Source organism: Cordyceps fumosorosea (assembly GCF_001636725.1).
Source record: "Cordyceps fumosorosea ARSEF 2679 chromosome Unknown scaffold_1, whole genome shotgun sequence".
Lineage (NCBI taxonomy): Eukaryota > Fungi > Ascomycota > Sordariomycetes > Hypocreales > Cordycipitaceae > Cordyceps > Cordyceps fumosorosea.
Genome location: NW_017387301.1, coordinates 380,340 through 407,088, shown reverse-complemented (window position 1 = coordinate 407,088; position 26,749 = coordinate 380,340). Strand labels below are relative to the sequence as shown.

The 26,749-nt window shown below is 54.5% G+C and overlaps 10 protein-coding genes across 10 annotated transcripts; 5 read left to right on the top strand and 5 right to left on the bottom strand.

Moving 5' to 3' along the window:
* Positions 1–296: 296 nt before the first annotated feature.
* Positions 297–1,068, top strand: ISF_00136 (hypothetical protein; the record flags this gene model as incomplete). The annotated part of the gene is made up of 3 exons (XM_018843743.1): positions 297–495; positions 550–888; positions 947–1,068. 3 exons carry the CDS (start codon positions 297–299, stop codon positions 1,066–1,068), a joined length of 660 nt encoding a protein of 219 aa, XP_018708193.1.
* A 419-nt stretch (positions 1,069–1,487) lies between these two features.
* Positions 1,488–2,713, bottom strand: ISF_00135 (hypothetical protein; the record flags this gene model as incomplete). Its single annotated transcript, XM_018843742.1, has 2 exons — positions 1,488–2,181; positions 2,694–2,713. 2 exons carry the CDS (start codon positions 2,711–2,713, stop codon positions 1,488–1,490), a joined length of 714 nt encoding a protein of 237 aa, XP_018708192.1.
* Positions 2,714–3,566: 853 nt separating this feature from the next.
* On the bottom strand, positions 3,567–5,727 carry ISF_00134 (Triacylglycerol lipase; the record flags this gene model as incomplete). Its single annotated transcript, XM_018843741.1, has 5 exons — positions 3,567–4,256; positions 4,310–5,129; positions 5,196–5,326; positions 5,429–5,606; positions 5,663–5,727. The coding sequence occupies 5 exons, from the start codon at positions 5,725–5,727 to the stop codon at positions 3,567–3,569; spliced, it is 1,884 nt and encodes a 627-aa protein (XP_018708191.1).
* Positions 5,728–5,974: 247 nt separating this feature from the next.
* On the bottom strand, positions 5,975–7,256 carry ISF_00133 (Leo1-like protein; the record flags this gene model as incomplete). The annotated part of the gene is made up of 2 exons (XM_018843740.1): positions 5,975–6,946; positions 7,002–7,256. The coding sequence occupies 2 exons, from the start codon at positions 7,254–7,256 to the stop codon at positions 5,975–5,977; spliced, it is 1,227 nt and encodes a 408-aa protein (XP_018708190.1).
* Positions 7,257–8,159: 903 nt separating this feature from the next.
* Positions 8,160–10,047, top strand: ISF_00132 (double-strand-break repair protein rad21; the record flags this gene model as incomplete). The annotated part of the gene is made up of 2 exons (XM_018843739.1): positions 8,160–8,423; positions 8,479–10,047. The coding sequence occupies 2 exons, from the start codon at positions 8,160–8,162 to the stop codon at positions 10,045–10,047; spliced, it is 1,833 nt and encodes a 610-aa protein (XP_018708189.1).
* Positions 10,048–11,011: 964 nt separating this feature from the next.
* On the top strand, positions 11,012–11,444 carry ISF_00131 (Tubulin binding cofactor A; the record flags this gene model as incomplete). Its single annotated transcript, XM_018843738.1, has 2 exons — positions 11,012–11,191; positions 11,262–11,444. 2 exons carry the CDS (start codon positions 11,012–11,014, stop codon positions 11,442–11,444), a joined length of 363 nt encoding a protein of 120 aa, XP_018708188.1.
* A 217-nt stretch (positions 11,445–11,661) lies between these two features.
* On the bottom strand, positions 11,662–12,666 carry ISF_00130 (Tho complex subunit 7/Mft1p; the record flags this gene model as incomplete). Its single annotated transcript, XM_018843737.1, has 1 exon — positions 11,662–12,666. One exon carries the CDS (start codon positions 12,664–12,666, stop codon positions 11,662–11,664), a length of 1,005 nt encoding a protein of 334 aa, XP_018708187.1.
* A 330-nt stretch (positions 12,667–12,996) lies between these two features.
* ISF_00129 (CCCH zinc finger protein) lies at positions 12,997–14,540 on the top strand (the record flags this gene model as incomplete). The annotated part of the gene is made up of 6 exons (XM_018843736.1): positions 12,997–13,045; positions 13,102–13,170; positions 13,225–13,647; positions 13,702–13,813; positions 13,862–13,917; positions 14,002–14,540. The coding sequence occupies 6 exons, from the start codon at positions 12,997–12,999 to the stop codon at positions 14,538–14,540; spliced, it is 1,248 nt and encodes a 415-aa protein (XP_018708186.1).
* A 1,121-nt stretch (positions 14,541–15,661) lies between these two features.
* ISF_00128 (Tetratricopeptide-like helical) lies at positions 15,662–17,401 on the top strand (the record flags this gene model as incomplete). Its single annotated transcript, XM_018843735.1, has 4 exons — positions 15,662–16,512; positions 16,597–16,906; positions 17,001–17,065; positions 17,338–17,401. 4 exons carry the CDS (start codon positions 15,662–15,664, stop codon positions 17,399–17,401), a joined length of 1,290 nt encoding a protein of 429 aa, XP_018708185.1.
* A 2,149-nt stretch (positions 17,402–19,550) lies between these two features.
* Positions 19,551–21,386, bottom strand: ISF_00127 (Basic-leucine zipper (bZIP) transcription factor; the record flags this gene model as incomplete). The annotated part of the gene is made up of 1 exon (XM_018843734.1): positions 19,551–21,386. The coding sequence occupies one exon, from the start codon at positions 21,384–21,386 to the stop codon at positions 19,551–19,553; it is 1,836 nt and encodes a 611-aa protein (XP_018708184.1).
* Between the last annotated feature and the right edge of the window lie 5,363 nt (positions 21,387–26,749).

The window sequence follows — 26,749 nt, the reverse complement described above, 5'->3', positions numbered from 1 at the left end:
ATCACCATCGCCAGCCGATACACATGTACCCCTGAAACCCAATGCTCCAATGAAAGCTACGGTAGAGTCCGCCGGTTTATTAGCTGCGAACAATCGGACCAAAAGAGCGTCATGTGTTGATCTGGCTCACGACTGTGTCGCCTGGTTGTGCTTAGCCTACCACGGCGCAAACACTCGGAAACAAACGGCTCGCCTCCTGCTGTCATCCATCCATTACACAATCGTTTCTAACGTTAGCTAATTTTCTTGGTTGACCATAGTTCCGCAATAGCTCATCACTCATTTGTTCCGTCAAAATGAAGTTTACCGCCACTACCGTCGCCGCCATCCTGGCTACTGGTGCTCTTGCCCAGCCTGCGTTTACCAACAGTGTGGTCAACCCCGAGGAGGGCAAGCCGTTCACCCTCACATTTGAAGGCTGCACGAGCGGCTGCACCATTACTCTTCAGACCGGCCCCAACTCTCAGGCGCTCTCGGATATCCGCACCCTGACCAGTACGTTGTCGACGACCCAGCTCTCGGCGCAACATTGCTAACCCACCAATGCAGCTGATGCCACCGGCGGTTCCTTCGATGTCACTCTCAGCAATCTTGGCTCGGGCTCCTACAACTTCAAAATCACCAGCAACAGTGACGGCTCGGAAAACTACAGCACCACGTTCTCCTACCAAGGCTCTGGAACTACCTCTTCCGGCCTCTCTAGCAGCACGTCGCCGACTTCTAGTGGCTCCAGCGGCTCTACTACGGGCTCAACTTCGACCGACTCGTCTAGTGAATCGTCTAACACCTCGTCCGCTACGAGCTCGAGCGACTCTTCCGCTAGCACCGGCTCGACCACCTCGACAGGCTCTTCCTCGACTAGCTCTGCCAGCTCCACCAACTCATCTCGTATGTCCCTTCTTTCATACTGCTCATTCCCGCTTCTCTACTAATACAAAGACTATAGGGTCCAGCGGCACCACCACTGCTCAGCCCACCAGCACATCACCGCCTAACAATGCTGGTTCTGTTGCGGGTGTCTCTCCCCTCGGCCTTGTCGCTGCTGCTGCCGCCGCTCTCTTCTTGTAATTATTACCCGCTACCGATTGATCTGGCAGACGGAATTAGCTAGATACACATTGGGCATTACTTAATTTGGCTGCATCCATTCTTACTTGATTCTTGGTTGGCGAAACGCAAGCTACACTCAAGACTTGCATGGTAGACACTGGCTATTGCTTGCAGTCTTGGTAATCTAACGAGTCACAAGAGTCTACTTTGCATCCATCTCCTCACATCCTAATAGAACTATGATTACATTTGCACCCTCGGGAAATTTACTGCCGTGACGTCTGCGTGCAGAATCAAACGGTCGAGAAATCAAGTGACTATCAATAATCTAGCTAGGTGTCGGCATGCAGTGACAAAGATACTTGGAAGGGTTCAATGCCAAATTCATACACAAGCTCGCAGAAAACAAGACTTGCGAGTGCGGTATCAGGCAGACGCTACTTGGCGCCCTCAGCCGGCTTCTCCGGCTCGTCTATCACAAGCTCGCACGGGGGATATTTTGTCTCTTCCCCCGGCGGTTGAAGATGATCGGTCCAGGCACCGATATGGGCGAGGTCCATCGGGTCCAGCTCCCACTTCTTCGCAGGCGCCTCCGGCTTTGGGTCCGGCAGCGTCGCGAGCAGGCTCCTCGGCGTGGCGATCTTGCGCTTGCCTTGCGCCGTGGCGCTCTGGCGTTTGTTTCGAGGCATGGCGACGACGACGGCGCGTACCCGGATGATGTGGTTTGGGAGCTGTGCTGGTGATGATGGTAGCTGCGCAGGGTTGCAAAGTTTTGTGCGGAGAAAGAAGAGGGTGGTGGGCTGTTGTCTTTTGCATTCGACGCTGTGGACGACGCTGCGTTTAAATGGCTCGAGGCATCTTGCGTATCCGTGAGATGACGACGGGCCCGTGCTGTGCTTGTGCTCATGGCTGGAGGAGAAAGGTTGAGTGACGCACTCCCCGTGCAAGTTGAGTGAACGACTGGGCTTGGCGGGAACACAGAGGTCGCGCAGGAGGGAAGATGAGTCGACCGTGTCGGTTTCGAAAAAAGTGTAGTCGGACAACGTTTCTTCTTTACCAGCTTCTTGCCCAAAGGCATCCGGCGCGTGATGAAAACGATGTTGCGCGTAGGAGGGCGCAGCCTTATTCGGCCTGAGCCGGAGCCAGCGGGTCCGGAGGGCATGCGTAGGCGGCTTTCCTTTCAGCCCCCTTGCTTCTCATTCTTTTTGTATCTCCAGTAGCGTGATCAAGGAGACTTCAGACTAATATGGCTCGTTATCGTGACAAGGGGCCGGGCCATCGCCGGCACACACGCGGTAACAAGCCCGTCCGAACTGGCGGCCGGGTCTTTGCTAGCTTAATAGACCGGGCAAGGCTGGCGAAATGGTAGCGCCCGCCCTTGTCGAGGCTGGCAGTAAAACATCGTTGATATCCGTATTGGGCTCTGATAACGGCTTGTTAATTTCACGCCCCCTCCCCTCTCGCTAAGGCGCTAACTTGCTGGTCACTTGGAGTTGCCCGTTTTATGCCTTTCCGGGGCCCCGGGCGGCCCGAAAGGTGGGCCTCGGCGTCCGGGGCCGGCCGTTGAGCCGCAACCCACTTGCCCCTTGTTGTAGATTATTGTTGGGCAGAATGAAACGACACAATTTCTGGTCGCTTCCTACACCATAAGTGAGTCCCCCATATTGAGGAACTCGCTAGTTTCGTGGCACGTCTTCAAAACTCGAATCTCGCGTGATGTAGACAGGCAGCGTCAGTTCGGCGCTGGAGTGTCGATGTCAGCGATGCGAGTCACCAGGTTTGCGTGCCCTCGTCTACCCTTCCAATGGCAGCAGGATCCTGCCGCGATGAAAACACGATCCCAAGTGCGGTGAAGCCCTCTCTCGGCTAGTTCCGCCGGCCTTGCTGTCTCTTAGGGCAACGAGCAACCTTTGCCCGATTTAGAAAGCCGAGCACGGGTCTCGTCACTACCTTGCGATTTCCCGGAAGTTGGAGACAAATGGGAAAAAAAGAAGAGGAAAAAATCAGCTAGTCTACCCGGTGCAAATGGCGAACGCAAGGCTGGCCAGGAACTATCTGACAAGCCCTACAGGGCTGCGCCGGCTCGTATCCCCCAAGCCCGACAGTTTCGACCTCTATGGCCTGGAGCGCAATCGAGCTTCTACCCGACCCAGTGCTCGTGTAGTTCTGCACTTACGGGGCAGCAAGCAGGCTCCTCCATGGCGGCCGATACGATTTCAGCAGTAAGTCACCATGATACGGCGTAGCCTCGTTTGCGGTCACGTACATTCTTCCTTATGCGGGCATGGATGCCGCCGTCCAGGCCGCCTGCATAAGATGTACTGTCGCCACGTGGTAGAACACGCGCCAAGACAAAAAGGTGCTAAACAAGCTATTTAACTGGAGTAGTTGTAGTAATTGCATGTTGCTAAACGTATGGGCCATCACTACATGTTGGAATACTCGATAAATGGCAAGAGCTCCTCTTATGAGTTACACATGTACTTAATACAAATGGTTTATATATGCAGTGGGTATCAGTTACTTGTCCGGCCGACTTCACCAGCGGCAGATATGCTTCCTTTCCTCCGTAAGTCGCCCGCCTTTAGCTGCCGCACGACCTGATACGATCTGTCCAGTTCATTCTCGACGGCACACCGTATGCGGAGCGCGGCCACCGCGGGCCAGACGCTTCTTTCTCCGCGCAGTATCCAATAGTTCAGCGCTTCTCTCGTCGGCGTCTCCAACAGCCGCACGAAATCACCAGCCGTCACTTCAGGGACAAGTGTCATGGCGGCTGCGGGAATCTGCTCATCAACAAGAAAGCGTCGTATGCTGGCGGGAAGTAGGCGGAGAGTGTCAAGCTGGCGCAGGCGATGTCGGACCTCGAGACCAACCATGCGCACTACTGAGGCTGATAGTTGGGTTGTTTTGCTCCGGGTTTCAACCATGGACGGGCCGTGCATGTCGGATTGCAGAAAGGGAATCAGATACGGCCGGGCCTGGCTGACGATGAAATGGTTAACATTGAAGAGCTCCGAAATGCGTCGGAGGGGTGAGTCGCGATCCGAATAGGACATGTGTGACCAGTGGTGAAAGTCGGTGGTGTTGGCGGGAGCCCAAGGTCCGACGTTACCGTGCGCGTCTTTGCAGAGAATGGTCGCTTTGCGACGTCCATACAGCGCTGCAGACGAAGCGTTTGATGCAACAGCGGCGGTCCAAATAAGCTGCAAAGTGCAAATTAGTAGGCTTCGGAGTGACATAACAGCAATAAACTTACCACATTAGGGGCCGTGATATAGTTGAGCAGCGTGGGAACGCCGCCCTGTCCTTCTGTTGCGACGGTAATATTTAATATTCGCTTGCTGTAGTTGTAGGCTTCTTCAAAAGTCAAGTCTCCGACATTGGCTCGAACGCAGTCTTCAAGCACCGATACGTCGAGGAAGTAGCCTTCCCGTGAGAACCTGCGGAGGCGGCGCATTAATGTGTCCCATCTCGCTCTAAATGTCTGCGAAGATTCGGCTATTCCATTTGATAGTTTACCTCGCGAAGAAAAGGCAGTCAAATCGATGCCGTCTCCATTCAGCACGCCAGGCAACTCTTCTTCCGTGTGGATAGCGACGAGTGAAGCAATTAAGGCGCCGGTTCCAGTTCCGGTGATAATGCGTGGCAATAAGCCACGGAGGAATAATGCCTTGACGACTCCGAGATGGCACATGCCAAAGATGGCGCCACCTTGTAGGACAAGAGAGCTTCTACCAAAGGCCTGTCGCGTGTCGTGGATAAAGTCGAGCTTCATTTGGTTTGTCAATGACCCTCCGATAGACGGTATCCCTGCGGATGCATTGGCGGGGAGGGTGCTTATATCCTCGACGGTCTCGGCAACCTGTGTGATGTATTCTTCAATGAGATATTTCGTGCCGGAGAACGAGCGGTTGTATAGTTTTGGCACTGTCAAGTTGCCTAGATTTCGTACGAGACCAGATCGCAAAAGGTTTACGAGCTGCTGGATGTCATTTTCTTCCCTGGCGATGGCGAGCGAGTTGAGTCGTTCGGTGATGAGTCTCCAGTCGTAGTACTTTGAAGTTGGGTTGTTCCGCCTGAAGCAAGGGGAACAGTCAGCATGGCTGCGTAGAGTGGCGAGCAAGAAGCAGATGGGAACGTACCATAGATCGAGACCCAACAAGTTGTCGAGATGTAGGGCTGCTTCCTCCCAGTCTTCAAAGGCTTCTGCATGTCGCAGAAGCTCAAGCCACAGGTCGACTGGGTTCTTGCGCGTGTACCATCCGAAGAGTTTCTGAGCCGGCGTTAGAGCAACAGCCATGATGGAACGATATGCGGCGGGGTTGATAACGACAAGAGGATGATGGGAGGAGGGGAAAGAGGGAAGAATGCCTACTTTGCGCCAGAAGGATACCACCTCGACAATCACCCGCCAGACGGCGAGCAATGCGCCAAACATGCCGAGGATCGCTTTCACAAGCAGGGTCGGACGACGGACGAGGGCCAGTGGGTCGACAAAGGCGAGGGCGAGGAAACGGGAGCTAGGCGATCGCTCTGGGGCGCGGGTGCAACGCCTGGCTTGGATCGAAGTTGGGCATTGGACCACGCTGGAGGGACTAAGGAGGTGAACGTGCTCTTCTTGGCCAGGATATGGCGGGAGATGGCGAGTGGTGCAAAGGTGAAGTGGGTGTGCATGACGGCCCGCCACGCCGCCTCACTCAAGAGGTCACCAAGCATGTGACAGTGGCCAAAGCTACGGGCTGGCTACCCGGACAGCTTACGTTAGTGCACGCGACAAGTCGTCAGTTGCCCCAAAGCTCAAGTTAAATCCATTCTTGCACTGAAAATTAAATATTCATTAACTCCCGAAAGTTTCCCGTTCTTATTTTATACATCTGCGAGTTGTTTTGTTGTGAAAAAGAACCGCTCCCTCACTCCCCTCTCAGTCGTCGTCATCGTCCACAACGTTGCGTCGCCTGGCTCGCCCAGACGTTTCCACCACCTCATCACCCGAAGCATCCTCGTCGTCCGAGTGACGGGTTCTACGCTTCTTGGACTTGCGGCGTCTGCGGTCATCCTCGTCATCGTCCAGCAGCTCTTCTTCCTCTTCTTCGGCGTCGCTTTCCATCTCCTCCTCGTCGCTGCCGACAAGGAAGCCATCGTCCATATCGTAGTCTTCCTGCCTGCGAACACCCTGCGGCAGGTCATCGTCAGAATCATATTCTGGATTTCTGCGTTTGGGTCTCGAGCCAGGCTGGCCTCGCTTCCGCCCGGAGCCAGCTCCCCTCCGGCCACCTTCGAGGTCGCCAATCGAGAGGCCGCCTCCCCTGTTGTAGCGTCCGAGACCGTCCATCTTGGCAGCCGCATTCTCGCGACGTCTTTGCGCTTTCATGCGCTCCTTCTCTGCCATTTCAGCTTCCTTCTTCTGGAGCTCAGGATCTCTAGTTGTGCGGATGATCATGTCATCCTCATTGACAGTCTTGCTAGCCTGCTGCATGCGCTGAGCCAGTAGTGCTAGCGCATCATCACCACCGCCCTTGTTCGGTCGAACGTTGTACTGCTCAGCAACATGTCCGACAGTCATCAACAGGTTACTGCTCAATTCTGCAGCGGCAGCGTAATAATGACCGTCCTTAAGTTCATCATAAGGCTGCCCCGGAGCTGGCGCCAAAGCTTTCGTTTGAATTTCAAAGTGCTCGCCGCCGATACCGATTGTTATGGATCCATCACTCCATCGGTATATATTGGCATTGCTGTGCAGGAGCCCCGTGCTATCGTTTCGGCGTACTCGAGCAACGTGAGCAGGGTGTTCTTGCTTGGCGTTGGTGGTGTCGAATTCGGTCGGTTGAAACTTTTCAGAAACGTATTCTTCGGGCATGATTTTGATGAATTTAGGAACTCGCATAACACGAAGCTGATTCGCTGATTAGCTTTGAAGGAAAGGAGCTCCCTAATCGCAATCTACTTACTATATTGTCCTTGGGCTTGGGGACTCGGTGGCGATAGGCCTGCACCGCCATGACGACCTTTTCTTTTGTTTCATGCTGGACTTGGGTATCGTCATCATCATAACGCTGCCGGCCGCCCTCGTCGTCGGGGTCGGAAGCTAGGTCGTCATCGTCGTCGACAACGCGTGGCGTGGGCGAGCCAGCATCATCCTCATCACCGAAGAGGTCATCACCACCCTCATCAATTTGGTCAAGAGGATCCTCGGAATCAGACATTGTCACGGATTGGCCGCGATTTCTAAGCCGTTGTTGTCAAGGGAATGCGACAGCGCTGAAAGTTGCGCGCGTTGGGCTGCAGAGAAGGAAACTAGACAGTCCTCGGATTTCGCAGCGCGCGCATCTCTGCCCGCTGTGGTAGCTTTGTAGCGAGTTTGCACCAGCCACAGTTCGGTGGGTCTGTTGCCTGGTGCACAGGGTACCCGCGGTGTTGAATGGTATGGATGACGGGACGGACTGGCCGTGAATATGATAATTCAACGGCGTGAATTCAAAGCTGAGCTACAACACTTAAAAGAGAGCCGATTAATTTAATATATATTTTATCCCTTCTTGGCTTCAGCCCTGCAGTTCCTGCATCACCGCCCAAGCGAACTACACATCTGGACGAGCTGGGCAAGGCACGGTGCCCTGTAATTTCCACAGCACCGGAACAACAATCTTCCGATACCGCCACATTGACGCTCGCGGCCCCATCGACAGGTCAGCCACTAGCAGACTCCCCAGCCACGCCCTTTTCGTAGGAAGTACCTCTTGGCCGCCCCTCGAGTGCCCGACTTCCAACTTGCTGTTGTCACCATCGTTACTTTCATTTCTCGCTTCGCGCTTTTGCTTCTGCGCGTGCTTCGCTTTTGTCGCGAGCCGAGATATTCGCCTCTGGCGACCGTATTTCATTAATTCTCGACTTCGCGCGGCCAAGACTTTTCTTTTTTGCGCGTTTTATACCGTCGACACGTTCGCGCCGCTTGTTTACCCACCGACCGACGCGGAACTGCACGCTTCGTGTTTGTCCCCACGGACCGCATTTTGCAACCTTCTACGTCCGCCACATCGCTACTTTGCTTCTAAACTCCGCTGCCTGGCTTTTCCTCTCTGAATTATTTCTGCCCTTCGAAAGGCATCATGTTCTACTCAGAAACCCTTCTGCAGAAGTCCGGGCCTTTGGCCCGGGTCTGGCTCTCTGCCAACCTGGAGCGCAAGCTCTCCAAGAATCACATTTTGCAGTCGAACGTCACGGACAGCGTCGAGGCTATCATTACGCCAAACCAGGCGCCGATGGCTCTCCGTCTTTCTGGGCAGCTCTTGCTCGGTGTCGTCAGAATTTACCAGCGCAAGACGCGTTACCTGCTTGACGACTGCAATGAGGCCATGATGAAGATCAAAATGGTGCGTCAACCCCGCGTGTCCCGAAAATGATACCACCTGCTAACTGATATCTAAGGCATTTCGTTCTAGTGGAAACAACGACCTTGCATCCAATCTCCAAGTCTCCAATCGCGAGTCCTTGCTGCTGCCGGATCGCATCACTCCATATGACAACCTCGATCTCCCTCCGCCCCCAGATGCCTCATGGCTCTTGTCGCAAGTCGACGAAATCACTGCTACTCCTGTCGGTCGCAAGGGCCGGACAAGCAACCGGGACATCAATCTCCAAGAAGACTTTGACAACAGTCAATTCCTAAAAGGTCCGGGCGCTCTCGACGACGACTTAATGCCCACGATGGACGATTTGGATCTGGATCTAGACTTTGGTGACCTCGAGGGCGGCGTCAGTAACATGGAAATTGGTCGAGACGCGCCGGCTGCCCGGGACGTTGAGGACGACCTCTTGAGCGAAATTGAGATTGGAGTCGGCAAAGCTACTGATGGTCCATCTACATTCGACCCGGCCGCTGACAACATCCAGATCCTGGACGGCGATGGCGACCTTACCATGCCGGATGGCGATGATTTTGGCTTTAACCCCGAGGACATTTCCAACGTGCGCGATCTCTCTGCGATGCCACAGTCTCGTGCAAGAATCTCAGAGTCGCCCCTGTCAGATATCGATGAGCACTTTGCCAGAGAGGTGGCAGAACAGTACGCGCACAACACGGACATGTATGAGCCTGCCGACGAAACGGAAACCACGATTGTCCGCCGTCCCGCCCAGCGTTCCAGAAGACAAAAGATTTTGATGCCTGACGACGAAATTGCACTCTCCAGCAGTCTCATTAAGCAGCAGCAAACCAACCGCGAAAACATCATCAAGCCTGCCCGATATGTTCCCCGAGACCCTGTTATGCTCGCCCTTATGGATATGCACAAGAATGGCGGCTTCGTATCGTCTATCATGATGGACGGTCGGAGCACTGCTTGGGCGCCTGAGCTGCGCGGTATGCTGACGCTGGACATGCTACGCGACGACCTCAAGAGGAAGCGTGACAGTGGAATTGCGGATGTCGATAGTGACCGAGGTGCTGCCAAATCGCCACGTCTCGAATTTGACGAAGACACCAACATTGGACTCGGTGACAACTTTGGCGATCGCAGCGTTGGCCCCGATGGCACTGTTATCCAGCTGGAGGATGACGGCGGCTTTGATATGGGTGGCGACGCTGGTTTCCCCGACTTCAACGATACAACCATGCCTGTTGTGCATCCTGAGGACAGCGGCCCTGTATCCATCGGCACTAAGCACGCCGTCCACATTCTACGAGACCTGTTTGGGTCAGAAGCTGCCACTAGTGCTGAGAAGCGAACACAATCCATAGTTGTCTTCCAGGACCTCCTGCCGGAGAAGCGCACAACCAAGGCTGAGGCAACAAAGATGTTCTTTGAGTGTCTCGTCTTGGCCACCAAAGACGCCATCAAGGTCGAGCAAGGTCCGGAGCTCGGGGATAACATCCGCGTGCGCGGCAAGCGCGGCCTTTGGGGCGAGTGGGCGGAGAGAGAGGCCGGCGGAGAGATTGCGCACAACGACAACGAATCAGCGCCTCTGGCTGCGCAGCCCGTCGCCGTCAGCGCGTAAACAGCAGACAGAGGATTGTTTAATCTTTGGGCATTTTTGTTTTTTTCTGCCGGCGTTGTATCATGGCGAGGGCTGGTCCTCCCCTTTGTTGGCTTCTCTTGATTCACTCTTCTACTGCTGTGTAGGACTTTGGTACATGGTGCATTTTCTGCTTCTTTTTGTTTATGGGCCTAGTTGGGTCTGGTCTTGCTTGGTTTCGGGAATCGAGCACACACATCGCACGCACTCACGCACACACCCACGAAAAAGAGCAAACAGGATACCAGATCTAATGGCGTTGGTGGCGTTGCCTTTTTCGGTTTGGATACCACTTTAGCTTGGCGGAACATCCCAGGCGGGAAATTGAAGGGAAAATGGATTGACTGTGTGGAAATATTCTGTTGGAAACATTCATGTTAGATGACTGGCCTGGTGTGGCTTGGTATTAATTAGCCTTTTGAATGATAGCATGTTTAAATAGATTCTCAAGTTCCATGTGTGACTATCCGTATATGCCGTCTGATTAACATATTCGTACTCCGTAGGCTCCTGTGCTAAAGTTGGGTGAGCGCCATATGCCTGTAGCGTCCATCTCCTCGACTAACTTCACGTAGACGAGAAGCTTACAGTTTATGCCAAAGCCAGCTCTGCGCCGACTTCATCTACTTTCTACGACTATAATACTCGTAGCCAATTCGTGAATATTTCCTAATTTTGCTTTATCTATTCCCTGGGGCAAGCCTCTGAAGGATTGTAGGCAGCAGGTTTGCAAAGCCGTGATGCCTGCTGTACCGATGTAGTAGGATAGTGGGGGTGGCTCCTTGTCCCGCCAATTTCGATTAACCCCACGTTGGTACCAGCTGCCTTTGCGCAACTCACTCCTTCGAACTTATCTTCCAGACGAATCTCGCGTCCCAAGCTTGCTGAACAAATCACGGCACAGACAGAATCATAACATCAGACGAAGCTCAACTCGCCGCCCATCATGCCCGCCCCGTCGCCCCTCGCCATCACCACCAGCTCCGTGCAGCGCCTGCTCAAGGAGGAAGCCTCGTACCACAAGGAGCTGGCCGAGCAGCAGAAGACGGTCCAGGATCTCGAGGCGAAGCTCAAGGCCGGTGGCGCCGACGACGACGGCAACGAGGCCTTTATGCTGAAGCAGCAGGTAAACATTTTCCCGTCTCTTTCGTGCGTGTGTTTGAGGAGGGGCTGATGCAGGGGACAATGCTTTATAGCAAACTGCCATTGAGCAGACAAAGGCCGTCTTTGGGCCGCTCAAGCAGCGCATCGCTGACGCGGTCGCGAAGCTCGAGGACCAGCTCCAGGCTGCCGAGCAGCAGGCCGCCGCCCCCGAGGGCGAGGTCGCCCATGCCAGGACGGTGCTCGCGCAGGCCAAGGCGGTGGCGGTGGCTGCCTAGACGGACGGCGAACGACCAGTGCGGAAGGATACCCAGATTATGGGAGGAGGCAGAGAGAGAAGAGAAGAAAACAATTCGGCGGCACATAATTATACTAATGTTACTGGTTTTGAGGGTATCTTGACTATACACCTGTGTATTCCCATGTCCCAAATCTGATCTGTCGCTCGCAATAAAAAGAACCCAAAGTACAAAAGTTATGAACTCGCTACTAGCACTAGTCGTCGACCTCCATCTTTTCGGTTTCTGGCTCTGAGGAGCTGCTAGCTTCATGGGCCTCATCCGTATCCATCTCGTTGCCAGACACCTCTCCGTCCTCTTCCCCGTTGTCGTCCTCGTGGTCCATCTCTTCTTGCTCCGGCTTTGGCGTGGCCGCCACGCTGCCGGCTGCGCTGGCAGCCTTCGATGCCCGGCCGCTCGACACACCCGGGACCTGCAGATGATCACCCGCAGGCGTGACCGCAGCGCCGCCCTCCTCCTCCTCCTTTTGCAGACCGGCATCCGCGCCGTCCGGCCGCGGCGTGGCGCTGCCCTGCATCTCCGGCCGCGGCGTCGGCGCCGGCAGCGCCCCGTCGTCCTCGGTGCCCTCGTTCATGCCCTCGCGCCGGTCGACCTCCTCCTTCTCATCGCGGATCTGCCGCCTCAGCAGCATACCCTCGTCCATGATGCGGTTGAACTGGTCGCGGCGCTCGCGCCACGTCTCCGTGTACGTCTCGCTCTCGCGCTCCAGCTCGCGGCACTCCTCCTCCAGCTTGGCCAGGTTCGCCAGCTGGTCCTCGCGCGGCCGCAGCAGCCGGTTCGACGTGATCTTGTCGGCCAGCTCGTCAAACTTCTTGCGCTGCGCGAGCGTCGCCCGCGCGCCCTCGAGCTGCTCCCGCAGCTGCCCGTTGCGGTCGCGCACCGCCTGGCACTCGTCGAGGATCCGCTGCTTGTCGCCGTCGTAGCGGGCGCGCTCGCGCGCGTTGGCGTCGTGGAGGAACTGCAGCCGCGCGATGCTGCTGTCGAAGGCGGCGAAGTCGAGGGTCAGGTCCTCCTGGAGCTGCTCCGTGCTCCGTAAGGTGCCATCCGATGGTGCTTCGTTGTCGGGGAGTTTTGATATTAATGACGAGACCGCGGAGACGCGTTTTGTGATTCTCTTGAAAGGCTTTTCCTCCACGTTAAGGAGACGGGCTTTGTGAAGTTCCGTCTCACTCCGCTCGTCGAGCAGATCCCAACTCGACATGGCTGCTCCTGCGTGCTCCACTCAGTTTGAATGGGGTGTGCCGCAAAGTCGACTTCTGTATCGCTCGAGAAAAATGATTTCCGTTCAAGAGATAATTTCCTGTTTTCGAAAAATACTTATAGCGTTGTGTCGTTATTTGTAGTCAAACGTGAAATGTTGTTGCTTCTTTCTTGATCGCGTTTCCCAGGTCGCCCAAGACTGGAGCACATGACTAAGCCGTGTGTACAATGTTCCTGCGGCTCGCCAGCCCAACTGCAACATGTTCACTCCTCTTCCATACCACGTTGCACTACGAAAATCTGCACAATTTCGTCGGAAGTGTTATCCAGAATGTCAGGAGAAGAGAGAGAATTGCTAGATCGAATCAGCGCGCTTGCTGGTAAGCCGTTTTGGACCACAACACAGCACATCCAGTAGTACTAACTAACGGAGCAGGGCAAATTAATCGCCACAAGAATCAGCAAGCAGGATTCCAGCCATCACATGGATCGCGTGGTTATCGCCGTACGTCCGCAGTGTCTCTTTCGACCTCAGCTTTGTCCTTGACGAATTTTGCAGAGCAAAACCCCCGCTATCGCGGTACCTCGTATCGCGGGCGAGGGTTTCGGGTCGGCCGCCCGCCAGTGGTACATCGCCACCGCACCCTGAACCTAAACGCCCAGCCAAGCTCATCGGATTCATCACCGTCGACCCCCATCAGCTCAACAGACAACGCGCAGTGGGTGTCCAAGACGGATCGGCACAAACAGCTCATCAACGCGAACATCTACCAACAACAAGCGGAGTCACGCGCGCAAGCGATCGAGGAAACGCGCCAGCGTAGACTAACACAGCAGAAGAGCAGCGAAAGAACACGCTTCAACAATTTCTTGAGGCATAACCACGACGGTACTACTCAAAATACAGGGCAGGCCGAAATAGTCATCGCGAACATCCGATTTTTAGTGCGAGACGGAGGCAAGAAGCTCGTGCGTGCGGCCGGTAAGTCAACATTGCACGTCTGTTCTCACATGACCAAGCTAATTATTGTGCAAGATAATTCTAGCGATGCTCCCCCGACGCCAAAAAGCACGGCTGTTGCAGGTGTTCGATTCCACCGCACAAAGACAGGCAACCTAGTCGCCAACAGAGTCATTAAAGAGCAGCGGTATGTCGAAGCTCCGAATCTCGAAAAACATCTAACTCGAGTTCCAAGACGCTCCGGTGCCGTCAAGAAAGTTGACGAGCTATGCAAGATCTTCTCTACGACTGGTAATTTCTCATTCATGGCCACGGACGGCAGCCACCACGATTCAATTTCGGGCGATTTGTGGGCAGAACTAACTTTTATCGCAGGATCCTGCCGCAAGGGGCCCTCATGCAGATACCAGCACGACCCAACCAAGGTTGCTATTTGCAAAGACTTTTTGAAGGAGGGTCGATGCGTGTATGGCGAAAATTGCGATCTCTCCCATGAACTCACACCGGAGCGAGTTCCGAATTGCTTGCACTTCGCCAAGGGCAACTGCTCCAACGCCAACTGCCAATATTCCCATTCTGCCGCGCCACACAGTGCGCCGGTTTGCGAAGCCTTTGGTTACCGTGGCTACTGCGAAAAGGGAGCCGAGTGCACCGAACGGCACGTATTCGAATGCCCTGCTTTCAGCAACACAGGGACTTGTAAAACCAAAGGCTGTAAACTTCTCCATCGTGAACGGGCAAGCGTCCTGCGCCACCGAGTGTGGCAAGAGCAAGACGAGACTATGGAAGACGTTTCGAGCGACGAAGAGCCTGCGGACTCGGACGATGTTGATTCGGACGATGTTGCAGAGTTTCTGGCGGCCGACGAGGACGACTCTGACTTTGAACACGCCAAGGATTTCATTCCGTTGTAGCTGACAGTGCAAATGTACAGGTGCTGGCCGCCGCTGAGGGCAGGTTTGCCTCTTGCTCGAATCCAGTCCACCACCCACTTACCACGGCTAGACTGGGCTGAGTTGCGACTTTTTTTTCCCTTTTCGATTGGCATAGCCAATAAGCATTGCGATCATGCATGGCATGATGAGAGGCTTGGTTGCTTGACTGATACCCAAGACTCCCGCACCGCTGCGGGCAACGACATTTGATACTTGAAGAGAGATAATAAGTAAATAATGAATAGGAAGAGAAATAAGAAGTAAATATCAATCACACTTGCATATATATCGAATGTGTTCCTATTCCATTCACCGTGTTGTCGGTGATGGAGACCACCAAGCCTTCGTCCGATGGTAATCTGCAGCAACGGAAACAATCAATCAATGCCTGACGTTTCTTCAGCAAGCGGGGCACCAGAATACGGTACCTGGTTAGAGGCTGTTGGTGGGCTTCTGGGCCTTGCTTCATCAAGTCTACAGGTACTAACAAAGAAACCCCTCCTATTTGCCCCTCCTTGTATTGTTACGTCAGGGGCCTTCTTCAACTCTGATGCACGCAGAAGGATGCTATGTTGGTAACATTTGTTTTGCTAACATGCCAAATTTGCCTGCCGAATTGACCTTCTTGGCAATTCCTCTGGGCGCTTACACGATTACCCCCCTCCCAAGCCCTCACTCATCCTTGCACCGCCCGCCACCCACCACTGCCACCCCTGAGCCTCGCATTCGCCCGACGACTCCGCCACACGAATCAGACCAACCGAGCACGTTGGGCCTTGTTGCGCGTCCATCATCCAACGTCGGATGATGCTGAAGGCTTCCCCCCTTCCATCCTCGCGCCAAATATAGAACAGGGCTATAGTCTCCGAGGCTGACTTTGACCAGCGTGGCGACCCGCTGGAGCAACCGACCTTGTCGAACAGCACCACGTCAACGTTACTTGTTCAACGAGATAGCCGCCTCGCAAGCGCCCAGTACAATCTCCATGCGTCACGAACAAGACAAGCCGAGACGCATTTATTAACTTTTCTTTCTTACTTTTCATTCTCTTCATCCAGTTACATCATATTTATCCAGTACATATTCGTTTTCAGTTCATAATGGGCCTGCGAGACAAGCTCATGAAACGGGATGGGAGTGGGAGCCCAGAGCCCAAGGCCCCATCCACGGACAGGGGCAACATCATTGGGCAGAATGGCTACGCTCCCGAATTCACCTTTATACGGTCCGACACGGCCTCGATGGAAGTCATCCATCCCGGCAACGGCGGCAGCACCACGTCGGCCTCCGTACCCGCTCCCCACGACGACGGCGGGCACCTCTCGCCCACCAAGGAGCCAAGCACCGGCTTACGGCGCAGCCTATCCATCTTTCACTCCAGCCGCTCGCGCAGCGCATCCGTCTCCTCCCAGGTGAGCCAGCAGTCGTCGAGCAAGGAAGGCAGCGGAAGCCGCCGCCGGCGCCTCTCGGAGCGGCTGCACCTGCGACACCACCAGGTCGCGTCGTCCGACAGCGTGCCCGACAACCTTCCGGCCATTGTGGTGGCGGGCGACGACAAGGACACGCTCGAGTCGCAGTGGGAACAGCGCGCGACGCTGCTGGCCGTGCAGAACGAGCTGGCGCGCAGCGCGTCGGGTTCACCGGGCGTCGGCGGCAGTACGGCGAGCCTCAGCATCAGACCGAGGTCGTCGTCGTCGCAGACCAGCAGCCCGGCGGCCGCCGCGGGAGGGCGGATCAGATCGCGGAGCCTCTCGCCGGGGATGGTGGCGACGAACACGACGACGGAACCTCCGCCGCTACCCAAGGCAGTGTCGTCGAAGAAGATTGACGACGACATCCAAGAGGCCATCCGGCTACACGAAGAGGGCGACCTGCAGCGGTCCACGGCCATCTTTGGGAGGCTGGCGGACACGGAGGGCGCCAACAATCCGTTGAGCCAGGTGTTGTTTGGGTTAGCTTTACGGTGCGGCTTTACCCCCCCACCCCCCTTTATGATCTATGCATGACTGACAAGCGGCAATGCGCAACGATATAGACACGGATGGGGATGTGAACCAGACACCGCGCGCGCGGGCCAGTACCTGTCGGCCGCGGCGACCAACTCGGCCAAGATCGAGGACATGGCCCTCAAGGCGGGCATGCAGAAGGGCGGCGCGGCCAAGGGCGAATTAATCCTGGCCATGTTCGAGCTGGGCAATTGCTTCCGCCACGGCTGGGGCATGCGCAAAGATCCCGAGGCCGCCAAGGAGTTTTACGAAACGGCGGCCAACCTGGGAGACACTGATGCCATGAACGAGACGGCCTGGTGCTACCTCAACGGCTTTGGCTGCGACAAAAAAGACAAGGTACGTTACTGCTCCTGCGTTTCCAAACACCTATCACACAGAATTCACTGCGTGAGAAACCCGTTCTTTATGCTAAAATGGCTCCTTCTTGTAGTTTCAGGCGGCTAAATACTACCGCAGAGCGGAGAATGCGGGCAACAAGACACTCGGCAACTCATGGTGAGCACAAGATCCCCCCGCATCTTCCCCTTCACACGTCCTCCGCCACCGTCTATGAAGACTGTGGTAGATACCCTTCGTACCAGGCAAATATCGCTTCCATTCCTCTCCATCATTTGCGTTCAGTGACGTTGCCCCGGCGGGCCGATTGTGTGGCACGCGCATCACCGGCCTACCAGCATGGGCAGAAGAGAGGGCAACGTGCACTTTTTCTAGAATGACAGCTTATCCAGGCGTCTTGTAAGCAAAACCGACTAACTTGATTGGCGTAGGATCTGGAAGGAAAAGTACGACCCGGACAAGCAGAAGCCGGACAAGCAGGAGAAGAAAAAGTAAAACATCACCAGAGGGGAAGCCCTCAGCCACGTCAGGCTGCGCCATTCTCGGTGAATGTTCTGGCGTACGAGTCCTCCGCGTGTCCCTCGTGGCGTTTGCTCTAGCTCTTTCCTCTTTTTTCCCCCTCCTCGACTTTTCCCTCGCTGGGTTGCTGTACTACCTTTCCTTTAATAGGTTCCTTCGCAGACTCTTTTCAGCTTTGCACGCCCAGGCCAGCCTTGTGGAGGAAACACTGGGTGCGCCCACATTGATGAAGAATTTTCCTCTTCTGCTTCTTTGTCCTTCTTCCTCTTCTCGTGAAGGTGAGGGGAAGGGATCTTCGACTGACAGCTACCTAGTTGTGAATCGTTTGCTCTGTCTCGTTTGTTTCGGTCTGCAGTTTTTTCTTACTATTTGTTGATCGGCTCCTCTGCTGCCCGTCGGGTCTCCCAGTCCAAAAGATATCTTCATATAGCAGTATCATTAAGCGGTATTCTAATGTTGCATTTTATGCGAATCTCTTCCAAAACATGCTCCGTTTGCTGTTCTTGATATCGCCCAATGTCTGCTTTGCGTCTTTCATTCCCTGCGGCTGGTTGTCAGCGCTCCTGGTCCATCTCCAGTCATCGAGTATCTCGTGCTCGATACACTGTGGCCCCATCTTGGAAGTACGAAAAGCGCAACCGTTAGAACCATTTCCCCTCATTGGCAATTGCCATGCATTCTCCCGAGAACCCCACGCCAGCGAGAACCACGCGGCGAGGTGGATGAGGCACAAGCCATACCTCCCCGGCTCGACAACCAGCCCAGTAGACTCGACATGAGATAAATATACAAAGTGGAGGTTTAGAACATGATCACCACAGACGTTCGATTTCCTGCACTATTTGTTTGCTTGTTTCCGTAGAAAAGAGGTAGAATGACTACGGAAAAAGTGGGAGGGCGAGAGAACGCCCAAGCTGGCCTCGGTCAGCCTAGCGCTGCATCATCGAGCCAGGAAGTGTGATGTGGTCTTGTGAGTTGCAACCCACCTCAAAACCCCTCCCCAAGTCAGTCACGGTGTGGTTATTCTGGACGCGAAATCAGCAAGAGGGGTTGCCCATATTTTTCAATGTCTCATGCAACCCAGCATGTCTTAGACAACCTTGTTCGACGACGCACACGATCTACCGCATCCCCCTCCCGTTTACGTACAATGAATCTCATCTTTTGTCTTCACTCGCTTATTGCAGCGAGATCAACCGTTTATCCGCCAAGAGAAAGTTCGAATGCCGCTGCTAACCACATACATCTTCACCGGACACGGCACTCACGAGACTTTAACAAGGAGCTGGCAAGAGGTACATTTAATGGTGGTAACATGAGTAGCAAGTTAATGTTCGAATGCTAGATATATTATTCATAGATCCTCATCCGTGGCGCCCACTGAAGAAGCCCCAGCACATTTAGTCAACGCTAGCATGGAGCTCCATGAGAGCATACAAAGGAAAGACAAAGAGTGTGTGCAGTTGGTTCGAAGAATAAAGGTCATTAAAGTCATATCAGTCCACCTGTCCATCGCTGAATCATAGATCGTTCAGTCATTGCATCAACTGCCGCAAAGCAAACGGCGAGTCGACGCTGGCCGGTTATACGCACAGCGTCTACGCATACCGCTGCTGTACCCAAGACCCTTCTGCCGATCCTCGCAAGCAAAATCTGACAGAGTGACAGGACCTAGGAAAAGCGAAACGGACATGGCGATTTGCACGTCCCAAAAACCGCAAACAGAAAGGCCACCGCCAAAAAAAAGCAATCCCAATAAAATGCACGCTTGTTTCGCTTGCTAATAAACCAAAGGAGAAATGAAAAAAGAAATGACGAAAGATGTTCAAGGAAATAAAAATGCCTCCAATATTGTAAAGTATCCGGAGAAAATGGACTCGTGGGAAACTTTTCTTGCGTGAGCAACAACTCTGAAACTGTGGGTTGCGCGAGAGCGCTCGTATGTAGATACCGCCGCGGTTGCTCGGCAGAAAAATAGCCACGGTCATGAATAGAACAATTCATTATTGCAAAGAAAGAGAAGGAGAGGAGAAAGTGAATATCCAAAGTAGGCCGTAAAATGTAGTCGTAATCGTGAGAGAGTCGTCAGTCTTATTCTTGAAAATGAATTTTGTAAACAATATCATTAGGACATGATTTCGTTGCATTGCTGCGGGTCAATCTGTGCGGAATTGTTCTCCGCGAACATCTTTATGAAGTCTCGCACAATGTCTCGCGGGATTTGGTCCCAAAGAAGTGTACGCGTATACACATCGGCAGATCCAGACTGCTTGTTGGTTTCGCGGATCTCAGCCAGTGCTGCAGCCAGGTTCTTGCGGCCTTGGCTCGGCTCGGACAACCTTTCCGGGTGCCCATTCTGCAGGAACGTTTGATCGCTTACGCCATTGTATTGCGCCGCAGACATTGAGAAGGCTTGCTCGTTGGTCTGCGCGCGACTCGGCTGGATAAAGTCGTTGAGCTCACCCAGCATCGGCGCAGGCACACTGTCGGCCATGACACCAGTCATCGGGCCACTGCTGGACATGCCAGCCCAGTTGATCGCGGCACCCTGGGACGGGAGGGGCTGCACAGCGGCAGATGAGGGCACGGCGGCCTCCTTCAGGACATTGTCAAGCAGTGCCGCCGAGGCCGAGCGAACATCTTCAGAGACGCGAGGGATGGCAGGAGGGGAAGGGCTGGACATGACAAATGCGCCAACAAGGAAGAGCATGAAGAGCAAGCCACCCTGCGTGGCCGCTTTTTCGCCTTCCGTGGAAGGGCCAGCGTGAGCCTTCTTGGCTATTGACGTTGACGGCGGAACGGTCTGCTTGGGGGCCTCGGGAATCATGCCATACTGATGAAGAAAGTTGGCGTTGTCCCAACCACCAGGCATGCACATGCTGTCAACCTCACCAAATGGCCCATTGATGGTTGTGCCAGTAGGGCCAGGAGTGGGCACAGAGTTATTCTCCAGGGCGGCAATGTTCTCGGTGAGCACGCTGACTTTCTTGCGCAGCTCGCGCGATTCGACAGTGTGACTGCGAATCATCTCTTCCCTTTGAAACGTGAGAGTCTCGCAGTATTGCATATACATTTGACACTCGCGGCGACATTCTTCCAGCTGGATTCGTAATGAGTTGACTTCTACGTCCAGCTCCCCAATAGTTGCCGTATACTGCTTCTTTTCATCCTCGAGTCTCTCGGTATGCTGCTTCTTCCGTTGCCTAGAATCCAGGGCAGCTTGACGGTTTCGAAGTAGGCGTTTTTGTTGCTTGAGCTCCTTGATCTCCACCTCATTGGTAGATTCGGCAATGAGTTGGTCAATGTTGTTCAGGTTGTGGTCTGGCGGGATCTCAAAACGCGCATTCCTCTTGCGAACACCATCACGACGGAGGTCGCCTTGCGCAAGCTGGTCCCCATCAGTCACGGCAGCAGCAGTGGCTGTAGAAGCTGTGGGCGACTGATGGATGGACTGAGAAGTAGCAGACCACTCATTCTTGGGGGATGCCTGCTCGTGCTTCTGTTCGCTAGTTATGGTGCCAAACATGCTGGGAAAGGGCATGGGCGCATGGGCAGCGTTCTGGTAGACAGAAGTAGGAACCTCAAAGCCAGCAGCCACCGCTGGGTCGAACTGGGGAAGGGGAGTCTGGGCGGCCATACCCCATGAGCTTGTTGAGGGTGCGCTGAAGGCATGGCTGCTGTGCTGGTCCATTCGCAGGTAGTTGGAGGCTTCCTGCTGCTCGACGAACGGGTTGTTCGAGGGAATGGACTGCATATCCACGGACTGCCAGTCTTCCGTCTTGGGAGAAAATAACGGCGGTCCCGTAGCAAAGGACTCTCTGCGGCTGTTGGCCATGTGTGGCGAGTGTTCTGAAGAAGTGTCTAACGTGTTGGGGCTGAAGAAGTTGGCCAGCTGCTCATCGACGTTGGAGGTATTTGCGGCGGAAACCACGGGGGTCTGAGTGTGCGCGAAGAACTGCATAGGAAAACCCGACAGGTGACGCGGTTGGCAGGAGAAGGTCTGGCGCGAAGCGAGTCGATGCGTTTCCTTTGTTGGGAGGGTAATCCGCGGGATACTTCGAATTGAACGGGGAAAAGAAGCAGCGGTATCGAGCCTGCTGTGGCTGGAGGGGCAGGTGAGGGCGAAGAAAGGAATCTGGGGAGGCAGCGGCGACGATGTGTTAGCAAGTCGAGCGAGCTTGAACGTGTATTTCGTGTAGGCGATCAAGATTTAGGTTGTGCCGGTGGTGGGACAGGAAGAGGCTGGTAACGGGCGGGAGGGGAGAAACAAAGGCAGCGGCCGTCTGGCTGCGTGAGGGGTAGTAAAGCGGTGGCAGAGAAAAGGGGCAAGGCGTTATGAGATCGTAAAAATCGTAAGGGGGAAAATAGAAGAGGACTTTTGTGTATTCTGGTAAAGATGGGAGAAGAAGAATAAGACGGCAGCGAGACGAGAGGCGCATGCATGAAGATGGATGAGGGAGATATGGGATATGGACAGGCGGCAAGAAAGTGGAGAGGGAAGCAGACGAGGCAGGGTTCGTGGCGGGGGAGGGAAGCTTTATTATGGGAGGAAGCATGGTGGAACGTTTGCCCTATCGTCGAACCTGAAAAGGTACTTGTTGAGGTAGGTTCTTGGTGACCAAAATTAGGTGAGCAGGTACATTGACCCGTCTGCCGGTGGAGGTATCTTTGTAGGCGAGCCGGTAGGATCAGGCACTCGGGGCATTTAGGGCATACAAGAACAGGGGATGGCAGTGCACAACAGCACTGTAACAGCGCTGAAGCGGCGGTGGTAAATTCCGCAGCAGCGCTGGAGGTAGTACCTTGGGCGGGGAGCCGTAGCGCAAGAGAGCAGCTGCCAGGTGCTACCTGTGGGAAGAGGGGAGGGAGGGGCGTGTGATTGTGGGTGGGCATGTCTTGCAACTCTCTTCTTCAACGCCGTCTCGTTTTCTGCCTGCAGTCGGTACGTACCAGGGTGGCTAAAAGGTAGCGAGATGAACGAAGAACTCACTTGCTCTCGCAGATCGCTCGGTCCAGATGATGTGCAGGCGGCTGCACCGGCGCCCTCGCTAAAGCTCGACGTTGTGCGTGCTGCAGCGCTACCGTCGATGATGTGCCAAGGAGCCGCACTCGAAGGCGGCAAAAAGCAAAATGTTGAAATCGAAACGGAGTTGGATATTTGGATACACCAGCAGCGAAGCCGTATAAACCCACCGTATCCGTTCACGAGGCTCTGCTAGCCTCAGAAGCCAAAGACAGGAACGTTTGCCTGCAAAATCAGCAATCAGCAATACTATACAGCAGAGAGCGTGGCAGGCGAAGAATTGCCAAATCAATCGTACCGCTCTTCTTTCGAATGGGCACAAAGGGTCTTAATCAGAAATCCAATGATGGAGAAGACTCTATCCATCCAAGGCGGGCGAGCCTTGGCTATTAATGCCCTCGACCTGATGTTACCTTCGCTTCGCACCGCTCTTAGGACCCTTATATCCTATGCCCGAGCAATACATAGGTGCCAGATCTATGCATGGCCTGAAGTGAATGACCGCAAGTGGGCAGTAGAGGTAGGTAGAAAGTGGACAGACGGTTCGATTCCTACCCGCCTCTGCGCCGGAGCAGTGGTGCCGCCATCAGGTACGCTCAGCAGCATACCGCATGCGCAACCCTCTCATAGACCCAGGCTGGTTCAGCTGCTCCCCCCTAACAAGTTTCCAGGCTTTGACTCTTGGTTTTAATCTTCCAGTATTAACACGGGGTGCGAGGCCTTGCTTTCAAGTCACACTGTCGACCTCAACCCTGGCGGCGGTTCGATCCACTTACAGACCGACGACAAGGTCTCTCTCACATCGCAGGCTCATGGCCAGATGGCTCGCGAAAAGTAACGGAACGGATTTTCTTTATGCCCTTCGTTCACGGTTGCTTGCTGCATTCGGCACTTGTGCTCTTTTCTTTCTCCCCGCCCTCCCCCTGACACAAACTGTTGGCTCGAGGCCTCGAGAACAGGCCGGCTCGTAAAGCTTGTGTCACCATGGCCAAAGCCGACGTAACCAGCGAGCATTTTTCTCGCCCATCATTTCTCAGGAGACCGCTGACCTGAAATCTCATCTATTCTGACTAGCACCATCAGGCACAAATGAGCTTGTACTACGTCGTCAAAGGGCTTGCTGCGGTGGCAGTGTGATCCGCTTCATCACACACCTACCTGCCTTGGCTCGGGACCCTGGAGCTAAGCGTTCCGATGTATACTACTGGCCATATCGCAGCGGGCTAGTTATCTATCTGTCGCAAAAACGAGGCAAAATGGCCGTTGGGCTTCATCTGTTCGCCTGCTGTAACAACACCGAAGCCGATTCGCCGGGAAGGCCCGTCATTCCCGCATGCCTGCAGTCACGCTGGCAATCACGCCTCTCCCATCTGATTGTCACATCGAACGGAAGCAGACAGGCGAGAGAATTCCCCACGGCAACACAAGTGTAACAAAGACACCGTGGTTATCGTTCACCAGACGCATTGTGCGATTTGCAGCACACATCACTTGTGAGGCAGGCAAGCTGTACTCGGACATGCAGGGGATATCATTTTACCCCATAAACTGCTGCCATTTGGCTTCTGGCCGGCTGCAGCCTCTTGCACCACGCATTTGGCTCTGACACGGAAGATATCCAGGCTGTGTCAGATCGCAGCAGACTAGAGCACATGATGAAAGGGCTCAGCAGTGTTGTGGGCGAGTTGTGGCGCTGCTCACCTCCAGCCGCAACCAGCTAACTACGAGGAGGAGACAAGCGATGGATCATCCACGGCGCCTCTTGGGCATCAAGAGGGGAATAGCTATAAATCAGGTACCCGATGGTTGGGACTGGCTGAGGGGGGCGTGGCCTGTCAGTACTCCGTACTGTTATTTTTACTTCGACATGACATGCCGCCGTGTGAGGATGAGGATGTAAAGGGTGTGTGTGAGTAACACTTGGGATGGGCGAATAAGGACGCTCAAAAAAGGTTTGCACGACCTCCAGCATGCAGGCATAAGCTACGGACAACGGTTTGACAGGCTGAGAGCTGCCCGTGACTCCGAATTGAGGCATCGACGGGAGGGGCGCTCGTCGTCGCCTGCAGGGCAGCCCTGGTCGTGGGCGCCAAATGATCAGGGCAGATTGAAAGAAAACCACACCATGAACGAAATACGTGCAAGGAAAGACAAAGACGAGATATGAGAAAAGCCTCTGATTTGCAGAAGAGCCAAGACGAAAGTGACACCAGACAAATACCCCACGCCGGGGGAGCATCCCATTGCGTGAGCAGGCTGTCCCGTGGCCACCAAGAAGCGGAAGGCGCCTTGTCTAGGGCCGAACCTACTCCGCGTGGATGGATGTGTGAGTGTGTGTGGGAATAGGTACAGTACATGAACTTCCAAAGAGACAGACAGAGAGCAGAACAGAAAAACGTTGCCGCGGTCGTATCCGACTCCGCAGAGAATCCCGTCACAGGACCGCACTGGGGCGAGAAAGCACCCTACAGTGGTAGGCAGAAGTCGTCGTAGAAGTGGACGGATATTATGGGATGGGGGGATGATGATGCATGGCGCTCATCAGGCGGCAGCCTCTGGGGCTTTAAACCTGATTTGGTTGGATCTCCCGCGCCGCGACATCTGAGACAAGGGATTATTGCAATTTAGTCTGTATTAGTACATGCATAACTTTCCAGCGCCTGCGCAGCCTCGGAGGCACTCAGAGCCTATGTAGAGGCATCATGGAATGGGGCAGTGTGAGAGGAGGAGACTTGGTCGTGGACGCAGGTACCCTGCGCATACTATTTTGCGGTGAAAGGTACTTGGGGCCCCGACGAGACATCGACGCCCACAACCACAAGCTCGCCAAACCAAATCGCACCACTCATCGGAGCTACACCAAACTCACACACTAATAACCACTGCCATGATGCCGTCACCGCCACCTGACTGACTCCTCGCGAGGGCGACAAGAACCTCCCATCGGAAGCCCGTTGGTGCTCAAACACCTGTGACCGAGGCCAGCATCCAAAGTTGTTTATACGCGCCGCTGACTTGCTGCGAAGCCGCTTCCCGTGGCGCAGGCATCGACGAACCAAGTTACCAGTCCAGCAGCAGCCATGATTTTATCTTGTCGTCTTCTTTAGAAGCTTGCGGATATTATTAGCAAACTGGACTCTGCTCTGGCCAAGCCCCTCCCTCCACCACGGTTACGACTCACCAGAGGCACCACCACCGCTTATAATATCACATACACCACGCGGCCAGAAAAAGATGCTCCACCCGGCCTGTTATGCGGCCATGGTCTCTAACTAGTTTGGTCTACCTTGTTACGAAGTACTTCATACTTAACGAATATGACTTGGGCCTTTTCTGGTTTCTCTTTGGTTGACCGTTTCCCGTGCCCCTCGGAGGGATGGAACACAAGGGAAGGCGCCCTGATTACGACGAGAAGGGTGGCCTCGCGTGCTGAGCAATACACCTCGGCGAGGGGCTTGTTTTGGTAGCCCGGCTTTGTTGGGCTCGTTGATGCCCAACCTCAACTCGTCAAGCCCATCCATTCATTTGCTCCGATTACGCCAGAGAGAAGCTGTTGGGGAGTCCTTCGCTATCACCTATGACTCCCACGGTTTGACTGCTCTCTCTCTCTGTCTCGTTTTCGATCCGCATCACCTGATTCAGGCGCCGCGATCCTTCATCCTTTGCTGCTTTTTTCTTTGCTTGATACCCCACGAGCCGGTGCCTATTTGCTGCCCGTGTGTCTTGACTCGGGCCCGTGTACTTGGTTGGCCCTTGCTTGTACGGTTTCCGCTCGTTGTCTTCGTAAGAATCGTAACCCAACCACCCCAGACCATCGCGATTCCTCGTCGCCCCTGGCCTTCCTTCCCCCTAGGCTCAACCGAATCACTCGAGCTGAATTGCGCATCGAGGCCCGGGCCAGGCAACCCTGCTGCCGTGCAAGTCCTCGGTTTCGCAAGGTCCGGCCTGGACGGGCTGCGAGAAGGGCGCGCTGTGCAACCCCGTTTTGGGAAGCACGACAACATACGGTCAACAAACCTCTGTTCAGCCTATATCACGCCCTAGTTGCGTTGATAGTTTATGCGCATCAAGATAAATTGCCTCCTCGAGCATCTCGTTTTTTGACCCGGCTCGTACTTGCGGCGCGGGCCGTGGCAACCTTACCTAGTAAGGCATTCTTAGCCCATCATGACTGTACCATTCAACACCACGTTAGCAGCCCGAGAAAAAGACATGTCTCTAGCCATCAAATCGACGCTTTTTTTTTTTAGCACATCAGGCGACCTCTTCACAGCATCTTGATCCCCCCTGTGCTACTACGT